At 36.7% G+C, this 20,340-nt stretch overlaps 1 protein-coding gene across 1 annotated transcript; it reads right to left on the bottom strand.

Annotated features, from left to right (window-relative positions):
• Nucleotides 1–545: 545 nt before the first annotated feature.
• LOC140147366 (sodium- and chloride-dependent taurine transporter-like) lies at nucleotides 546–18,847 on the bottom strand. The gene is made up of 13 exons (XM_072169143.1): nucleotides 18,706–18,847; nucleotides 15,496–15,627; nucleotides 13,177–13,477; nucleotides 12,086–12,224; nucleotides 11,369–11,503; nucleotides 10,789–10,892; nucleotides 10,413–10,537; nucleotides 9,848–9,960; nucleotides 6,987–7,124; nucleotides 6,561–6,663; nucleotides 4,927–5,054; nucleotides 3,903–4,070; nucleotides 546–1,902 (listed from the first exon to the last, which is right to left on the bottom strand). Exons 1-13 carry the CDS (start codon nucleotides 18,845–18,847, stop codon nucleotides 1,849–1,851), a joined length of 1,782 nt encoding a protein of 593 aa, XP_072025244.1. The 3' UTR covers nucleotides 546–1,848.
• Between the last annotated feature and the right edge of the window lie 1,493 nt (nucleotides 18,848–20,340).

Genomic DNA, 20,340 nt, shown 5'->3' with positions numbered 1-20,340 from the left:
TGTGTTTGTCTGTTTTTTCATAACCAAGGTGTAAAATTCTGTTATCATGGTTATTGGTCAATAAACAAAACAAAAACAAAACAAAACGCAATACTTTTTCACAGAAGTATCACCATTGTGACGTAGTGTGGTTCATTATCTATCAGGGTCACGATTTATTTGAGTGGGAGTGCGCCGGGAATTTCCAAAATGTGGACATCGTTGGGAAAAATCCCCTTGCGTGTAAAATTTTTTTTTTTTAACATTTCACTAAAAAAGTAGCCATATGTAAATTTCCGTCTAAATTTAAGACCTTAATTTGGGGAACATTTAAAAAATATTACCGTAAACGTTCGCCTAATGGCGCACCTGGGCTCCTTTGTCTTATGGTAAATTTCATCAACAAATAGAGAGCTCCCTCCTCTAAAAATCCCAACAAGAATTAAGGGAATGTGCCCTTATTTGCTGGTGGGATTTTTATGGGAGGGCACTATTAGTTTGTGTCTAAAATTCCAGTTATGTCAAGGGAGTCCATAGCGCCATTAGGCGAACGTTTACGGTATGTCCACAAAGAATCAAAAGCCTACGTGACACCTGTATGAACACATAAACTTCTATCACGTTTCCTTATCTTTGGAAACAAGAACTGTTTTTAAAAAGACAACGCCAGGAATGAAGATCATGGTTCATATTATTTTATAACTACTCTATCGCGGGCTCTATCCTACATGTCCTATAGGCAGGATTGCGGAAAAAAACTATTGATAGAAAGCTATTCGCCAGCGAAGTGGTTACATAACTCCATGATAACTGGATCACGCACCTTTTGGAATTGGTATGGTAGTATATGCCATAGACTTTCAGGTGTTGCGATCAATTCGACCGTGGTGCAGAACTCAAAAGCGTGATCCAGTTGACATGGTGATAATCGGATTACACGTAATACTTCACTGAAGAATTGCAATTAGATACAGATAGCTATACGGCTTCCCCTATACTCCGCTAAATTGACAATAGTCAGCAAAATATATAAGGTAGTACTTCAAGAACCATGCGGCACACACCGACATCGCCTGGTTAATAATTACATTGTACAGCAGAGATACTAAAATGAATACCCGGGATCGATACACGTGAATGTGCTATGCACGATTTGATATTCAGACGATAAATCTTTGGATACCGGGGTAGAAAATGATGAATATCTCCCGTAATTTTTATTCTAAAGAAGCCGTATTTTTATGCTTGCACTTGAATATATGTGTTGAAAGGTTATGATGGTCGTTAGTTTGCGTATTGAGAAAGAACTGTGCGTATTGAGCTCAAAAACTGACAAAAATTTTATATGTGTCGAACTATAGCGCAGCGTATGCCACTCGTGGATGACCTCATGGCGTATACCATGCTCACTGACCGTACAGAGGTCAGACACCAGGCTATTGTCAATAGCCTTAGTCGGATGTCCCTGGGCCCATTATGCGTCTCAAAACCCGGGGTCTCAAAACTATTAAACAGGTCAGAACAAAATGGTCATGCATGTCTGTGGATTCAACCTACCATGGCGATTTCTTCCATGAAGATATCGGGGCGATGACACTGTGCGGCATGTGCTTACAGAGCTTTCCAGATAGAGTGAGGGTTGATTTTGAATAAGGTAACCATAATATAAGGATGTTTTAATAAGGATGAATTAATATACTAGTCTAGGCCTAGCCTGTACTGGTCTTTTGTTTGAAGCGTTCATATTAAGCTAGGTCCTATTTAGCAGTGTTAGGTCATAAAAATATCAGTTCATTTTAGGTCAAGTGGTAATGATTTTGTGTCAACAGTTTCCAATTGTGTGTGTTTTTTCCGACCAGTCTCTCATCACTATGTGATATCATTGGTAACTTCAATCTTGTTTGTTGTCAAGGTAATCCACCTCTGCAAAGAATTACACACACAAACAGAAATTATTATTTATAAGTGAAGAATGCAGAAATCTTCTTCTTTGTTTGATAGTGACTATATGTGTGACTATATAACCTGATAAAAGAAAATAAGTACATGTTTCCTAAATGTTGTACATGTAGCACAAGCCAAAGTAAACCAGCCACTTTGCCACATCCACATTTCTCTAGGTTGGCCATAAAATTAATTTTGCCTCTCCTGGCAAATCTCAGAATATTTCTGCAATTAAATTCCCATTCGGTGATTTTCTCATCCGGAGAATCGTAATAATCATCCAAATTCAGATTTTGGCACCTTTGTTAATGTCATAGATGTGCTAACATAGCCTGCTAATGACTAAGCCGAAAGCCATATATTATAGATTTGAGATTTTACACGATCTGTAATGTTTCTACTTAAGTAGAGAAATTAGCTACTAGTATTTGAATGGGGTTTAACTTTGTCAATACTGCTGTTTTCCTCGTTTTTAACTCAATGTTTCATTACAAAAATACCTAATGACAATTTGAATGACTTATCTTTCACTTTTAGTCAATTTATACACAATTTCAACTTTATTGACACTTTCGCTGCTTGGATCACTGAATAAGCATGTGAGTTCGATCGATGTTTGATTAACATTACTACGGGATACGGTTATTTTTTGAGCTTTTACAAATCTCGCCAAGCACGTTATGGCCCTAAATCTCCGTCGTCTCTTGCTCAGTTTTCATGAGGTGTCAAATTAAAGAAGACATCTTCCATAACAAAACGGTATATTGCAGATTTTTTGTTTATTGAATGACTTACGAATAATGGTGGCTTATAAGACCGAGGTGTATTTGAATAAAGATATAATGTACGATCTTTTAAAATGAGTTGCGTCAATATTTTTGAAACCTGATTTTTTAGCACATTTGTAATGTTACACATGTCTCAACTTACACCTAATTGGATTCAGCCAAATACATTTTCTTTTTAGGGCAACAGACAAGTTTGAATTTAAGTAATAATTATGTCGTTAAATCCCCACAGAACATAAATTAAGCGGCTATTAAAGATAGTAAGAGAGTTTTCTTTCATTTTACATTTACCTCATTAGTTTGGCTTAAAATGATCTGAAAACTTTTTTGACAGATTTCAGTAAATAGATGCATTTGTAGGATTGTAGATAAATAATTCAAACTTTTTAGCTTGACAAATCCATTAAATGAGTACTCACGACTTTAGCTTTCGCCATCAGGGCTGATGGCTTGATCACAAGTGAATTGGTCCACTGCTTTTCCCGCGAAACGGCTTGTTGACATTTCCCGGAAGTGAAGATGTTTTTGTTTTGAGCAGTGGATCGTACACGTGATCGAGAGATACGAGACCTTCGTCGCGGTTGACTGGGCGACAGTTTGGTACAAGGCTAAAAGAGCATAAAAAGGACTCTGAAACTATTGCAGAAAGAAAGTTCACGAGAGCAAACAGAAAAGAATCCACCCAGAACAGCACAAATCAGCCATTACAGACCACATAGCACAAGAAAACCATATCATAGAATGGGAGGGGACGTCTATACTCGACAAGGACTCAAATGCCTTCAGCAGGAGAATTAGGGAAGCAATCTACATTCGCAAAAAGGGGGCCAAAGCAATCAACCGCGACGAAGGTCTCGTATCTCTCGATCACGTGTACGATCCACTGCTCAAAACAAAAACATCTTCACTTCCGGGAAATGTCAACAAGCCGTTTCGCGGGAAAAGCAGTGGACCAATTCACTTGTGATCAATCCATCAGCCCTGATGGCGAAAGCTAAAGTCGTGAGTACTCATTTAATGGATTTGTCAAGCTAAAAAGTTTGAATTATTTTTCTTGACAGATGTTACTAATGATATTTTATACTGAATATTTGGCAAAGAATAATCAAATTATAATTTTACCGAAACCGTATACTTAGTATTAAGGCTTTTTTTTAAATATTATTATCATAGATAGTTTGGCAGACTTACCTCGCGAAGATTTCCCTTTGTTGTTAGGAATGAAGCGACGAAAAACAGCGGTATCATAACCATTGACGACAAAGCTAGAAACCAACCAATCATGTATCCCCACCACGGATAAACGTAGCCTTGATATGTCAAACGTTCATGGGTTATAAAATTAAACATGAAAATAACCTGTAAATGGATCAAACGATATAAACAAGAAATATTACTTAATGTAATACATAGACGAACATTTCAGGTCAAAAGCCATTTTACCACTTTATCTCACCATACTTAGCAATCATTAGGAAACGAATTTAGAGAAAACCTTCTGTTAATAAAATACTATGCTGAGCCACCAGCCTGGGTGGCTCACGCTCCAGTAATTTCAGATGATTGAGCTCAGTAATACATCAAAGAATGTCTTCCAATTCATGAAAACAAATAGATAATCAGCTTATCGGATTAAAAGCTTAGAGGTAAAGGCCTTGCTGCTCAGCGAGTGTTTGTAATTATCAGAAGGTTTTCTCCAAATTCATTCTCTAATGTGCCTTATACACAAGTCATGACTCGTGAAATCGAGGTAAATGATGCGTCTAAATGTGCTGAATAAGAGTAAGATGATAATTCAATCACATTGAATGATTTGAATGTATTGTTTGTACTTGGAGTGATTCAACTCGACTCGGTTAGAACTAAAATAAGAGTAGTACATGCATTTTGTACATATAGTCAATATAGACGTATTTTATCACTTTATCTCATGACTCGTGACTCAAGGTAAATGATGCGACTAGCTGACTCGCGTAACATTCAATGACTTGATCCCAAATAAACGTACTGTGATAGCTTGTGTTTGGAGTGATGTGATGATTCGACTCACGGGAGAAGCTATCCTAATTAACATGATTAAGCATTTAGTCAACAGTATTGTCAATATAGGCATATTTCGAGTACGCTTTGCATAGTCATATAATTTACAATTAATAGTTACTAAAGATTTAGATTATTGTTTACACAAGATCAATATTAGGTTGTATATATTCACCGCTATCGATATGGGCGTAACAAGAAACCAGCAGATCTGCAGGTATTTCTGCAGGATTGTCCAGAGTTTGGGATAGTCATCAGCAATGGTCAGCATAGATTGCAAATTGCCTATGAAACGGTTGCCTCCTGTATCAAAATAGGTAAATGTTATTAAATCAATAGTCAATGATTAATTGAAAACAAACTCAAATAATTTCTAGCAAAACAACTAACACAGACAATTGCATTCAACTGATTAATACAGAGACTGGTCGAAATTATAGGCACAACTGATCTGTTTGTTCCTAAATATTCCACATTATGTATCTAGTATTCGCCGTAGAAGTAGTTACATAACATGATGCAGTCATGTCTACAGTAGAACTCAATTCGACCTTTGCAGGACTTAAACCCCATTAAAAGCTATTAAACCAAGATAACACTCATTGAAAGCAGCTCAACTGATTAAATCATATCTTCTCTGGTTAAATACACACATCATATGTTTCTGCTTTTACACGTACAATGGAGCAATGGCTGGGATTATAGTTTCAGTTGGGTGAACGATTATAAAGCGAGCGCTAGAGAACAATTCTGTGTGGGCTTTTGTTTACGAAATGAGACAAAACTCTGCTTATTGTTAACCAGCGTTCTTGAAAATGAGAAACATGGTGGTTTGCAGACTTAACACGGTTTGGAAATAATTTCTTCGTATTTTTTGGTGTTATCTGTCGTTTACATATCATTCCTAAAACACCAAAGTACGAATATTTCCAAACATCTAAATTAGCTAAAAATTTAGGACATGTTACAAAACTATAATGTCTAGATCTTTAGAAGAGTACTTTTAATATTGGCCGGTTATTTTTCACACAGCGACGTTAACTAGGCAATGTACTATTACCTATAACATTAACTAAAACACCAAAGTACGAATATTTCCAAACATCCAAATTAGCTAAAAATTTAGGACATGTTACAAAACTATATTTTCTAGAACTTTAGAAGAGTACTTTTAATATTGGCCGGTTATTTTTCACACAGCGACGTTAACTAGGCATATCCCCATTCTTTTAACGTAGGCTATTTGTAGAGGTCACGCGTCAATGGGAAAGAGCACTGTGTATTATGTATAGGAAAACGGACAGTAACTGCAGTATGACCAGATTAATAAGCATAGCAATGGGTGCACATTATATCGCCATGCACTAGACTGCATTGCACATAGATTATCAAAGAACTGGGATAAAGGTCTGGATCGTAATTCTATATATAAATATTCATATATTATTCATGTTATTCATGCACCTGTAAGATTAGTACCTTTGAAAAGAGCGTTATTGTATTCAATCTATGATTGCAGACATACATAGGTCATGAGCTAATAGTACAGGGCGATACATTCGAAGATAGTTAAGATTGCTATGGCAATTAATCTGGTTTCGTAACTACTTCTACGGTGAATAGGTTAAGATAATGATTAAGGTATAAAAAGGATTTGCTTACGGTTAGTTAGTGTCAAGATAGGTTGAATAAGGATCTAGGTTCGAGTTTAGGGCCGGACTTTAGGCTTAATAGGCTTCTGGGTTTGGTTGTGGTTGGCGTTAGTGTTAGCGAACAAGGGGGTTACTGAATTATTCCGAAGTGTCATACCGTAAAAGTAAGTTATAGCAATCGTCTCGAAGAAAGCTATCCAAAGTAGTGCTGTTCCACTCGCAGAATAGTAGTCAAAAATCTGCACCAAATATATTCCTCCCTGGAAATACGACATAATTCCAGCTGTTATGTTAGTTGTAGATTAGTTGGGTATGTATACAGACCCTTAGTCAAGCATCCCTGGAGTATGGGCCCTAATGTCCCAGAAGGCGTCTGGACCATTTTCATAGAATATAACCTAATGTAGTTAAACTCACTGCCAACTCAATGTTTGAATGGCATAGGCTATTAAGCCCAGCAGCCTATAGTCAATGCATTAGGTGATTATCATCAGGTCTGCTAACAGGTTTGTAATTTTGGGAAATGTTTAGATGAAGAAATGACTATAAATTAAAGAACATTTTAAAAACCACTAATACTTACATGTGTGGTCATTGACAGTCCAATACAACATGAAACACAACAATATATTGCAACAAAGATTTCACGCCGGTATCCCTTCCTGAAAACTCGTGGCCAAAGATCTACTATGGCAGTGATTACCCCTTCGCATTGACAGAACTAGAAAACGAAAGATAATAATGATTATTGCATGGTTTCTGAACAATGAAGAAACCCCGAAAGAAACCAAAACCAAAAACGTAGTGGTAGAGCCACCAGAAATGCTTTGAAATGTGGGCCAATTCATATTACCATATTAACGCATAGGCATGATAGGTGGACTTCTATTTCAATATTGATGGAAGGCTGACGTGCAATTAAAATGTGATTTGGCACCGATGAATATTTGTTTCATATTGCCATTTGTGAATATTTCAATGTTTCACATTATTTGCAGACAAAACGTCTAATATAGAAATGACTTGTTCGCCTTGTTGGCGCAATTCAAAAGGAGTAAGTTTGGACAACTCAAAAATAGTGTAAAAGTTGCCAAAACAAAATTCATTTTAGTTATCCGAACTTAAAAATGCTGAAAAAGCTCAAAAAGTTCCGTCAACTAATCAACTTTGTTGGCATTACTTAAAAAGTTGATGTAAGTCGTTGCGTCAACTTTTTAAGTAATGCCAACTTAGAAAAATAAACAAGGTTCAAAGAACCAATTAGTTGAGTTATTGTAACTCAACATGTAAGTTGATGTAACCAAGGGCGTAAATCGGTGGGGGACAGGGGACACGTCCCCTCATTTTTTCAAAGTGGGGGGACACAATATCAAATGTCCCCCACATTTTGGTCCCCACCCAAAAAAAAGGGAAAAGAGAGAAGAGAAAGGAGAAAAGAGAAGAGAAGGGAGAAAAGAGAAGAGAAAAGGGAGAAAAATAGAAGAAAAAAATGTTAAATTGCACGTAATTGAGTAGGCCCATCACTGCCCATACCTAAAAATCCGCACAGCCGGGTCGATCGTAAGTATAATATATTATAGGCCTGTGATTATTTTGCTTGCAGGCAGGTCCTGTACTGCGGGCCCGTCGATATGCAGGGCCCGTTACATTTTATCACCAAAGTCAGTTTTAAGACGGACTCAATGCTGACTTCAACATCAATCCATGCATGCTTTAATTCCGAATCTCAAGTAAAATTTTGCAAATTGAGTTCGGTCCCCTTTTTTAATTTTTTTTTTATGATAACAGTGTAAAAATTATGCACCAAATGACTTCAATTGGACCTTTATCTTGCAAAATTTGGCAGAACATCCCCCCTCAGACACCCCCTGCGTATACATAAACAAATGGTCGCTTTTGCTTCTGTTTTAGTGAAGACTTGTCCACCAATGGCTTATTAGGCCGTCATTTCACAATTTTTCAGCTGTTTCAAGCTAAAATTTTACACAATAATACTTAATAGTGCCAAAATGGTCCACCAAATGGCTTCAATTAGGTCTTCATTTTGCAAAAGTTTCTTACTTCTCTGGGAACATCCCCCACACACCCCCCTGCGCATACATAAACAAGTGGTCGCTTTCGCTTCTGTTTGAGTGAAGACTTGTCCACGAATGGCTTATTAGGCCGTCATTTCACAATTTTTCAGCTGTTTCAAGCTCAAATTTTACACAATAGTAAAATGGTCCACCAAATGGCTTCAATTAGGTCTTTATTTTGCAAACGTTTCTTACTTCTGAGGGGGGAACATCCCCCCCTCAGACACCCCCTGCGTATATACATAAACAAGTGGTCGCTTTCGCTTCTGTTTGAGTGAAGACTTGTCCACGAATGGCTTATTATGCCGTCATTTCACAATTTTTCAGCTGTTTCAACCTAAATTTTACACAATAATAGTGCCAAAATGGTCCACCAAATGGCTTAAATTAGGTCTTCATTTTGCAAAAGTTTCTTACTTCTGAGGGGGCCACATCCCCCCTCAGACAACCCCCTACGTCGCGTGGCCGCGACGTGTGGCGCTGTCGCGCCAAAGTATCAATGACTAATAATTTTCATTGTGTCCCCCCCACTTTCAAAAATGGATTTACGCCCCTGGATGTAACTCGTTCATATTAAGTTACTGGTACTTATTGTTTTGAGTTATTCCAATTTGGTACTTTGTTACTTAATTCACGTAATTGGATCATTTTCTGCACAATTAGCAGTATTCAAATATTTATTTTTGTAATCAGTGCAAAATTTTGTATACTATAGCACACCTCTAGAAAATTATGCTAACCTAGTTTCATTTTCTGAGTTGTAACAACTCAATAAAGTAAGTGCAAATGAGTGCGACCAACATAATAATATCGAGTCAGCGTTACTCAAAATTGTACGCGTTGGCATTACTCGGAAAGTTGACGCAACGACTTACATCAACTTACTGAGTAATGCCAACGAACAATTCTATGAGTGCATAAGCAAATGTGTCTCTATCTCAGCTAGCATCCACAACCATGAAGATGTGACGAGACAAGTGGACATAGGATAACTTTGTTGGCTGCTGGCGAAAGCTTAGCCCCAATATTGGAAAACCAAAATCAAAACTTCTTTAAAAATATTGCATAACGATGTTTCAGTTTTTGTTTTTTTTCTTGAATAGCGGATTCGTGCGGAAAACACTTTTTGTGGATGCGACAAAAAGCAACATACATGTATTTATCAATAGGGGTAACTTATCTGTTTATGTTGAAGTGCTGTTAATTTCCTTAATATTTAAGAAAATTATAATAAGATTGTATATGTCAAAAAATCACCTATATCAGATGTCACGACAATATTTCTACTACTTATTTTATACCTGACAGGTTTTTATTGTTTGTAATTGTTGTCGTTGCTGTTGTTGTTGTTAGTTTTTAAACAATATACCTGCGAATCTATTCCAAGAAGCAGCACCATGATGAAAAACATCACAGCCCAGAATTGAGGTAACGGCATCTGCGCTACAGCTTCAGGATATGCGATGAAGGCCAATCCGGGTCCTGCATTGGCAATGATAATTATACCAGGAGTATTACGGCTGTGGGGAAGCAGTGGCGTAGCCGGGTGGGCAGGGAGAAGCTGTCCATTTTCGCCCCCCCTCCTGGCTACTGTGAGGTAGCCAAAGAGCAAGGAAGCTTTGGGAGGCACATACCAAATATCAGCATATGATAGTAAAAATGATACATGTTGTAATAAATCGTCATACAAAATCGTATAATGATTAAACTTCCTACTTATGATTGTACAATTGTACACGGCCCTTGTATTTTCTTAAATCTATTTTGATGTGATTTGTGAATTGTTGGCCGTAGACTGCGCGTAGCGCGTAGGATGCATTTCAATCACGTCATTCCTTACAGCTGATTTGCCACCTTAGGTTGGTGTCCTCAATTTTACTTGACGCTTACAAAAAGTTTCACATAATTTTGTTAATTACTGAATTTACACTTACCGCCTTTTGCCACTTCTCCTACCGCTACATTTTGCTGTCCAGCCATAAAGCCAAGTACAGCAAAGATGACGAAACCAGAATAGAAGCTAGTACCACTATTGACGCAAGCGAATATTAGCCCATCTCTGTAGAACGAAGAATTAGTTTGCACTAGTGATGCTCATATGCAAAACAAAACACCATTTTATAGAAATTATTTAATGGAGAAATTACAAATTATGGGCAAAGACCTTGGATTTGCATCAAGTGTAATATACCACTTAACTAATTCAGGAAATATTAAATGGCCAATCATAAAAACATTCAGCGAAGTTACAATAATGAACATTTAAAATATTTCTAAACCCCTCCATTTTCTCCAATTGTTACCACAAACCTGATAAAGTTGTGATCATTTTTGTTGTAGCTACTGAGGGCCATCATTGTACCTGCTCCTATTGAGTAAGAAAAGAATATCTGCGTTGCTGCGTCTAACCAAACCTGAAAAGAAATAAGAGTGGAACATGGGTTTATCCCTGCCTGCAGTTCTAAATTTCACTTAATATATAACATTACTAGGGCCATATATCTCGCAGTTCTGGTATTTTGACAATAAGCCCAATCGCCATTGTAACTTCTGGTGTTTGAGAGCAGTTTTGGGACACTTTGACCTAGGCTCTGACATATTGAGAAAATTGTTGTAATTATTATTAATTAATTTTTATTGTCACAATCTTATCATTACAAATATATAATTAATTAATACAATAATAATGTTTTTTGGGTTTGTTTTCATTCTTGTTAAAACATTTTAGATTGTATTTTGTACGCACAAAAACCAATTTTTCTGATTTTTCCTAATACTAAGTAATAGGTCAGAGGGCAAAGTGTCCCAAAACTGCAAAACTGTCCCACAATGCATTGCAAACTTCTAATGCCGATGTGGCTTATTTGAGAGACGACGTGATAAAACTTACTTGACCATCCAAGAGTCTGCTAGTATCAGGACTCATGTAGAATTGAATGCCTTCTAATGCATTTTCCAGCGTTGCCGCCCGTATCAGAATAACAGTTAGAATTACATACGGAAATGTCGCAGTAAAATACACAACCTGAAAATATAAATGAGAATTTAGATAACACCATTTGTTTTTGTTCAAAGGAAATGCTCTTTCTTTTCGTTATACCTATTGTCAATGCGTGGATTAGCACAGCGACATGAAGAAGGCGGGAAGGATGATGAGCGGCATTTACAAAATCACATACAGTTTAAATGAATTAAATCATGCTATGTCATTACGTCATTCTTCCAACTAGTAAGACTAAAATTACAATGGGCCGACGGAGACTTCTAAGTTTTCAATCTTTTCGCATTTGGTTGAAAGGTCAAATATGGACCACGTTAGCCCGCCGCCCTAAATGACGTTTGCCCAACCGCGAAGTTACGTTCACTTGACGACCGATACCAACGTTGGCCCAGCGTAACAAGTTTTCAGTCTTGTTATAATGGTCTGAGCTATTTACCGGGGCTATTTTATTATGGGGTTCATTAAGTGGGCTTGGACTGCCCCGAACCTAATATAACTTTGCATCGGTACAACTCTGAATTGAAAATAAAATTTACTAAATATAATCAGTTAAATAGTTATATTTCCAAGTAATAACAAATAAGTAATAACAAATAATTATTTTACCTTCCCTGAGCTTTTGACACCTTTGCAAATGATCAAGAAGACGAGAATCCAGGCTACAATAAGACTTATCATCAGTTGCCAATTTATGCTGCCCATATCGCCTATGCCGGAAGACAGATGCACTTTCAAAAGCTTTCGTCTTTGTCACGTGAAAATTAAACAAACAAACAAATCTGCTTGTCATCGAAACAATTTTAACAACTGAAGAGCTTATTTCCAAACCGTGTTAAGTCCACAACCACATTGTTTCTCATTTACTTGTGTGATACAATCACAATTACTTTGACAAGTTTGACATCAGCAACAATGAATTGTACCATCAACAAGCCATTATTTACCCGGGGATTATTTACCATAACAATGCTGCATAACAATATGCAGACTATAATTGTTCTCATTTAGGAACCAAAGGCCTGCCTCACACAGAATTGTTACTGTGCATCCATCCACTGTTTGCTTTATAGTATCACAACCCATGAACCCATTGCAATATCGCACAGGTAAAATCAGAAACACGTGTTTGTGGAAACACGGTTTGGAAATAAGCTCTACAACTGTATACATTTGGGACTAATCACAGACTCTCTATATGGTCTATGAACAAGTATACGGCAATGTTGTAGTTCAAGATTAAAGGAAGTAAAGCATCTTATACCATATACCATATTTTACCATAGATTGGGTCCAAAATAAGATATGTTTTATATGTTTGTCAGGTATTAAAACACAGATAAAGAACTTCTATAAAATGCTCATTGGGAATTTTTGGTTAACATGACAAATATAACAAAATGTTAACGCTCCAATCAATTGCGTGTAATTATGTTCAACAAATGTCCAACATTCATTAAAAAAGTACTAGAAATAATGTCCATAAAATTCATCTTTATTAGCTCGCTTTCCGTCTTATTAATTTGACAGTATACTAGCAATAGTCTTTACAAAAATCGGAATTGTTTATGATTTGTTTTTGTTCTGAGTTAGGTGGTCAACATTAAAGAAGCGTAGCTTGTACTTCTATGTTATAATGATTATATTTACAAATCGATACCACTAGAAAAATTAATCACGTTTAAGTGCAAAGTACTTACTCCCAAAATTCTTCTACAGCTGGAGTAAAATCACTCAAATTTGTCAGCGTTCCATTAAAACATACTTGCTTCATTTCCTTTACCGTTTGATTTACGCCGCACGCTTGTAAAGACGTCGAGTTGACGTTCCCGTAAATCCATTCTGGCTTAAGACAGTTATCTGTGTTGAATTCATTGTTGCAGTGCGACCATGGAAGACGTGGGGCAAAAGAAAGTCCCATGTAGTAGAGATCCCATGCAAGGATGACATTGTAGTAGCAATTTACCCAACACATAATTACGATGCTACCAATACCTATTCCTATTTAATGAACACAAAAGCATATTATCAGTTTATCTGTTCTTTGCTACCACAAGAACACAATCAAAATCAGCCGTGTTTGATATTTAAAAAACATATAAGTGTAGTTCTTATCTTTATACTTCAGTAGCTGCGGGCAGCTATATGGGGCAGTTGAACGGCTCTTTTCAGAGAAACCGATTATTCAGTATATTATACATTCCACGAACGGTGTTCAGCAATTGATCAAATTCTTGCTATCACTATATCAATGTGCTTATAAGCTAATCAATACCCAGCAAACACAAAACGTTTAACAAATTATTTAGAAAAGGTTGACAGAAAATGTGTAAATGTCGGATTACATAAAGGGGGTATAAGGTTTTCATAACATTCAAAACATTTTTTTGAAAACTTGCTGTCAAATAATCTGCAATAAATGTTATTTTAATGTTGACAAGATATTTGGCAACACATTTTGCAAAAATGTTGGCAAAAATATTTTACAACATTTTGACATTTAAAAAATGTTTTTGTTCATACAAAACATATTAAAATGTTTTCCTGACCTCTGTATAACCCAATATTTTAATGTATTAAAAAGTTTTAACCAAAACCAAAACCCAACATATAACCCGTTTGAAAACGTTTTGCGTTTGCTATACGTGTCAAATCGCTAAACATCAATGTTCAATGGTTAAACACTATTTTACAATGGTAAACACAGTTTTTGCAGTGTACATTCCATTTGTATGTACGATCTATATGAAATAAGTTAAGTTTTTTCCGAACCTGATTTTCTGGCATATTTGTAATGTTTACACATGTTCCAACTCCACCTAAGTAAGCAGCCACAAATGGGTTGTGTTTGTAGGTCAACATCAGTGCAATTGTGACATTAAGTCATGACTTCATGTCCGTCATATAACTCCATATTAAACGACCAAAATTGTCAGTGTGCTTTCTTTCACGTTCCCTTGTTATTTAAGCTTTAAATGTACAGAAAGCCTTGCCAGCAGTTATTACTACTATTTCAGCACTTAACAAATCAAAATTTGACGGAAATCGTACATTATAGCTTTAATAGCTCTGGGTGCCTCAAACATTCAAAGTGCCGATGTAGATCACAATCAGATTGCTTCCTCTATGAGTGCAATCGTCACGCACATTACTTAGATTGAGATTGCATATATCCAAATAACACCAGGGCGGATTGGGCTAATGACAACAATTGGGGTAAAGCCAAATTTTCGTCACCAGTTGTCAATTTTGTGTACAATTTTTAATCATTTTAATAATATTTTATTCTTTTCCGTCCCTATTTTATCCCTAAAAAATTTCAACCGGTGAGGCAATTTGCCCCTGGCTACGCCACTGGCTTCCCCACCAAAAAAAAAACAAAAACCTGAACTTTAATTTTTCTTTCTAATTTGGACCTTGTTGAACATTTGGGGGGGGGGGCATTTTGTCGAGTCACCCTTCCTGGCTATGGGCCTGACGCCCGGGGCCTGACGACTTCGGCTTACCACGTGTCTGTATTGATGAATAACCAACACCGATCCGAGAAGCGTTTACTGTATTTGGCCCTCTATTGACGGAACCACAGGTATACCAGTGCGGGAGATTTAATTTGTTCAATCAATTCATGATCGTGTATTGAAAATTACTGTTGTGTACAATTCTGTATAGCATACTAAAAAGTAATGGATGGAACCCCCGACCTTGGTACACCGCAGTTTTACGTCGGGGACACCGCAGTAATGGCCTAGGCGGATTGGTGTATACCTTATAACCGTACCGAAAAATAGGGTATGTGCTTCAATCTACCGTGAAAACAATACAATAGAGTTCAGATATTTCAATCGGTATGCGCTTGAAAACAAAACCCATTGTAAACAGACTCAATCTAATCCAATTTAAAGTGATTACAATTAAAAAATAATTTGTCACCTTAACCTGTATTTTATAGGACTATAGGCCTATCTATATTTTCTTTTTTACAGCAAAATACTAAATTCATCGACCACAAACATACTCACCTCGCCATCCTGGTAAGAGATTCCAACAAGTTATCCCGCCTTGAGACATAAACTGGCCAAGTCCCATTTCCAGTAATAACACTGGAATTCCACCAACAGCAAGGCATATTAAATACGGAATGAGAAATGCTCCTGTAGATACGTTTTAATGTGAGAAAAAATGTAGAAACAAATTATAAGTATCTTTGTTAATTTATAAGGTAAAATTCTTGTGGCTCCTTACTTTTTAATAAGAATATTCGTAGGCTTAGGAACCGGGGGGCTTGAGGGGGCTCAGCCCCCTCAATAATATTGGTGCGGGGCTGGAATACCTTTCAGCCCCCAATAATCCTAGGTGAAGTTAAAAAATTGTGATAAAATAGAAGGAAAATGACTGCGAGAGGGAAAACCCCCCAGTGTGGCCCACAATTTTTTTTTCAACTTTCAGCCCCCCCCCCCATGTTGAAAATCTTCCTAAGCTAATGATATTGAGTCAACAAATTGTTTTAAGTATTTATGTTTATATATACACATTGGTCGAACCTCGTGGAAAGTTCTGATCATTGCATTTTTTCATAAAATGTTTTCAGGTCCTTTACCTGCCATCAAGTTCAACTGTTTTGGACACTTCAATATACGCATTAGATAGGGTGCGAAACAGACCATTACCAGAAATAATTGGTGTCTTGTTAAGGTACGAGGCGCATGGGTCTCGCCTTTCAGCCTTCTGACCTCAGCTGGTCACTAAATACTTCAGTGATACTCTAGTCACTAGACTGGAATTATGTCAAGCAGTCACTGACTATTTCGCTATCAGAGGAAAGGGCATTCTCAGAATTTCACTGATCAGAGGATATATATGTGCATGGCTTGTGCCCTAGACACTATACTGGACTTATGCCATATCATGAGGGCTCTGATTAAAGCTCATAATATGTGATGATATATAGTGACCGTGCCGTGCGTAGATGTTGAAGAACTGCATCATTTTGCCTGGCTTGAATCCAAAGTTGCAATAAAGAGACTACAACATTTGGTTTCGAACAGTCAACATTGTGTGTCTTCAAAACTACGTTTTTAATAGCCAATGAATATTTGGCGTAAATCATGGGGGTGGGGGTGGGGGCGGGCACTCTACCAGAGGCGTTGCTTGATCAAGTGTTTTTCGCAAAATTTATGTTTGACTGATTACCACAAGCTATACCTTTTTCTACATGGGATTTCCCGACTCCATCAGTCTTTGTGGAGGAACTTCTTTAATATCCTGGTCATTTGTCGGGTTGAAACTCGAATAGTATAGAAATATTTTAAGCACGGATTTTTAATTCTCACTGCACGGATTTGTATTCTCACTGCACGAACGTGCCAGGAGGCACGTTAAAGGAAGTCTCCGGCAATCATAACATTATGCCTTATATGTTAGAAAAATAATTATCAAGTACAAATCCCCGGTACAAATCACATGGTTTAAATTAAAACTTCTATTGACCATAAAAACTAATAAAATCAGCCGGCTCTCAACACGCGATATTCAAAATTCCCGCGCCGAAATTTTCTAGTGCAATGACGTAATGGTTATTTGTCCTAAATTGTCGCCAGCCTCCATTGTATTACTGGGACGTCATTGCACTAGACAATTTCAGTGGCCCGGGAATTTGGAATATCGCGTGTTGAGACGCCGCTTTTATTCATTTTTTTGGCCAATATGAGTTTGTTTTAAATAAAACCACGTGATTCGTACTTGATAATTATTTTTCTTATAAGGCATAATGTTGTGATTGCCGGAGACTTCCTTTAAAATAGCCCCTGCTGGGAGTACAAGTGCATGTATGCAGTTTTTAACCTAAATAGACGAGAGAAAAAATCCCGCGATTGAACCAATCCTACGCACACGAATCCTACGCGACACGAACGCGTCCGCTGCAAGTAGGACGTGTAATACAGAATCGATACACTCTGGCATTTTCTAACGTCTGCTCTAATTGGTTCTCATTATCAGTGCAGTAATGATTAATGAATACTTCTTGGAGCAGTTTATGGCATGTTTACCCATTGCTCGGACACATGTCCCACCCATTGCGAATTCTGATTTGAATTGAAGTTGATCTTGAACTTTCTTCACCAACATCACAGTAATTGTATATTTACCATGTTTTTACAACCAGTGTCCAGCGCGCGCGGAATTCCAAACCCCCGGGCTAAAATTGTCCCATTTGACCTTCATACATGGCCAGCATCACAAATGTTAGTGATGAGGTAGAAAAATTGGTTAGTTTGTTCATAGACTCTAGAAAGTACACTTATAGAAATGACTTGTTCGCCTTGTTGGCGCAATTCAAAAGGAGTAAGTTTGGACAACTCAAAAATAGTGTAAAAGTTGCCAAAACAAAATTCATTTTAGTTATCCGAACTTAAAAATGCTGAAAAAGCTCAAAAAGTTCCGTCAACTAATCAACTTTGTTGGCATTACTTAAAAAGTTGGTGTAAGTCGTTGCCCGGGGTCGTTGCGTCAACTTTTCAAGTAATGCCAACTTCTGAATTCAAGTTCAGGGAACTTAGAAAAATAAACAAGGTTCAAAGAACCAATAAGTTGAGTTATTGTAACTCAACATGTAAGTTGATGTAACTCGTTCATATTAAGTTACTGGTACTTATTGTTTTGAGTTATCCCAATTTGGTACTTTGTTACTTAATTCACGTAATTGGATCATTTTCTGCACAATTAGCAGTATTCAAATATTTATTTTTGTAATCAGTGCAAAATTTTGTATACTATAGCACACCTCTAGAAAATTATGCTAACCTACTGGTTTCATTTTCTGAGTTGTAACAACTCAATAAAGTAAGTGCAAATGAGTGCGACCAACATATTAATGATATCGAGTCAGCGTTACTCAAAATTGTACGCGTTGGCATTACTCGGAAAGTTGACGCAACGACTTACATCAACTTACTGAGTATAAATGCCAACGAACAATTTCTATTAGTGTAGAGTCTATGGTTTGTTTGTTGAATATCCTTACACATCTTCCTAGCATAAATCATTGAAAATCATGTTTATGTCACGGCAGGGTTCAGTTACAACTTGGTACATTAATGTTAACATGCGCGTCTAATTCCCGTCTAATTCTAACATATAAAGAAAGACTTTGTCTAAAAAGTAACTTTGTGATAGAGAATCAATACTTAACTTCATGCAGAAAAATATTAATACATAATGCTACAACTTACCTCCACCGTTTTTATAGCAGAGATATGGAAATCGCCATACATTTCCCAAACCAACTGAAAATCCAATCAACGAAAAAATGAAATCCAAACGACCAACCCATTGGCCCCTTTCTTTCAACCCGTCACCAGTATTCGAAGACATAGTTGACAATAACCAGTGAATAGGGTTTTAATTGCGGGCAGAAGAAAATATCTTGGTATAGGAATAAACCATTTTGCGTATGGGGGGTTTCTTTTAAGGGATCGGGTAGAATCATGAGTCAGAACGTTTGCACAGTATTTTTGTTCACGGAGTGAACATTTCCCCCACTTGAACACACATCTCATATGCACAGTTTATCCCTTACATACACTGTGTCTTGAACAGCTATTGTAGCCCATCAACCCTGTGATTAAGAGGCTAGGAAATAATTCCTAATGTCTCATACCCAGGTGTGTATCCCTTTATCTAATCCTGCCCCACATGACAAGGACTTTTTAGCACATATTATCTTATGTTGAGACAATGGCAGTCAGGACTATTTATTTGCCTTTTTTCTAAGCATGTTTACTATAAGATTGAGCCATCACATGATTATAATAGGCTTTACTGATTGGTGGGTAAGGTCAATGCTATTGTTTATTTTGTGATAAGGCTGTGCATATTACTGCATATATGAAAAATACACTGCATATTTTGATACAGGCGATTTACTCAATTACTTCCAACTGACGAAATTTAGTTCCAGTTATCTACTCAGTAATGTTTGCTTATCTTAATTGGAACCCTTATAATTATTGGACCAAGGTTATTATCTGCATGGCATAATTGAATTTCAATAGGCCTATGATAGTGTATTGATTTGAAAGTTTGTATTGCAATGAGTCGTTTCTTGCTGGAGAGTTATAAGCCAGAGTCAGGATGTAGGTATCATTTATGCCTCAAATCACTAATTTATTGCAAGATCAGTGCAGAGTAGGTTAGATATGAAAATGGAAAGTTGGAACAAATTGCTATACACCTGATCCGTGAACTGTGTCTTTTTGAAGTGGTTATACAGGGTGTGAAAAAATACATAAGTTCATGTATCCCAAGTTATTTTAACTGCATATTTGGATTCCTGTGTTAAAAGGCTTTCTTAAAATATTATAATTTTCCTATCTTAGGGTGTCTCATTCTTAAGATACAACAATTTAAAGCCAACACGCACATTGACTGAAAAGCTTGGCATTAATGTGTATAGTGAAAAGGGAAGTTGTGATTCTTGTGACTTACCTTTCTGAGTGAGTACTTGAATGTGAATATTCAAGTGAATGACTGAATATGAATAATGAATGAAATAAACATTCATTAGGCTTTCAAATCAAACCATATTTTACAGCTCTAATTATTCAAAATATAATATTATATGCAATAAAAAAATATATTATAAAAATGAGCTCAGGCTTCTCAATCCTCCATAAACATTACATGGTACCCGTGTCCTCGTACCTCCACTTATTTCTTCGTTAGCTGAATTAGTGCTAATTACTTTATTTTTCTAACATTTTAAGCTTTAAAATAAGTGCTTATTTGATTTTTTTTAAAGGACATAGAGGATGTGTTCTTTCCTAATGGACTGAAACATTGAAATTGAAACATAGCATGACATACTA

Source organism: Amphiura filiformis, chromosome 3 (genome assembly GCF_039555335.1).
Source record: "Amphiura filiformis chromosome 3, Afil_fr2py, whole genome shotgun sequence".
Lineage (NCBI taxonomy): Eukaryota > Metazoa > Echinodermata > Ophiuroidea > Amphilepidida > Amphiuridae > Amphiura > Amphiura filiformis.
This window is presented reverse-complemented; position numbering and strand designations above follow the sequence as displayed.

Excerpts from the sequence above, each read along its gene's own strand:
- LOC140147366 (XM_072169143.1), bottom strand. The coding sequence starts at position 18,847 with ATGTCTTCGAATACTGGTGACGGGTTGAAAGAAAGGGGCCAATGGGTT. Across the intron at positions 9,961-10,412 it reads AGGAGAAGTGGCAAAAGGCG|GACCCGGATTGGCCTTCATC; the intron begins GTAAGTGTAAAT and ends TTGCCAATGCAG. Across the intron at positions 1,903-3,902 it reads CAAAGGGAAATCTTCGCGAG|AGGTGGATTACCTTGACAAC; the intron begins GTAAGTCTGCCA and ends AATTCTTTGCAG.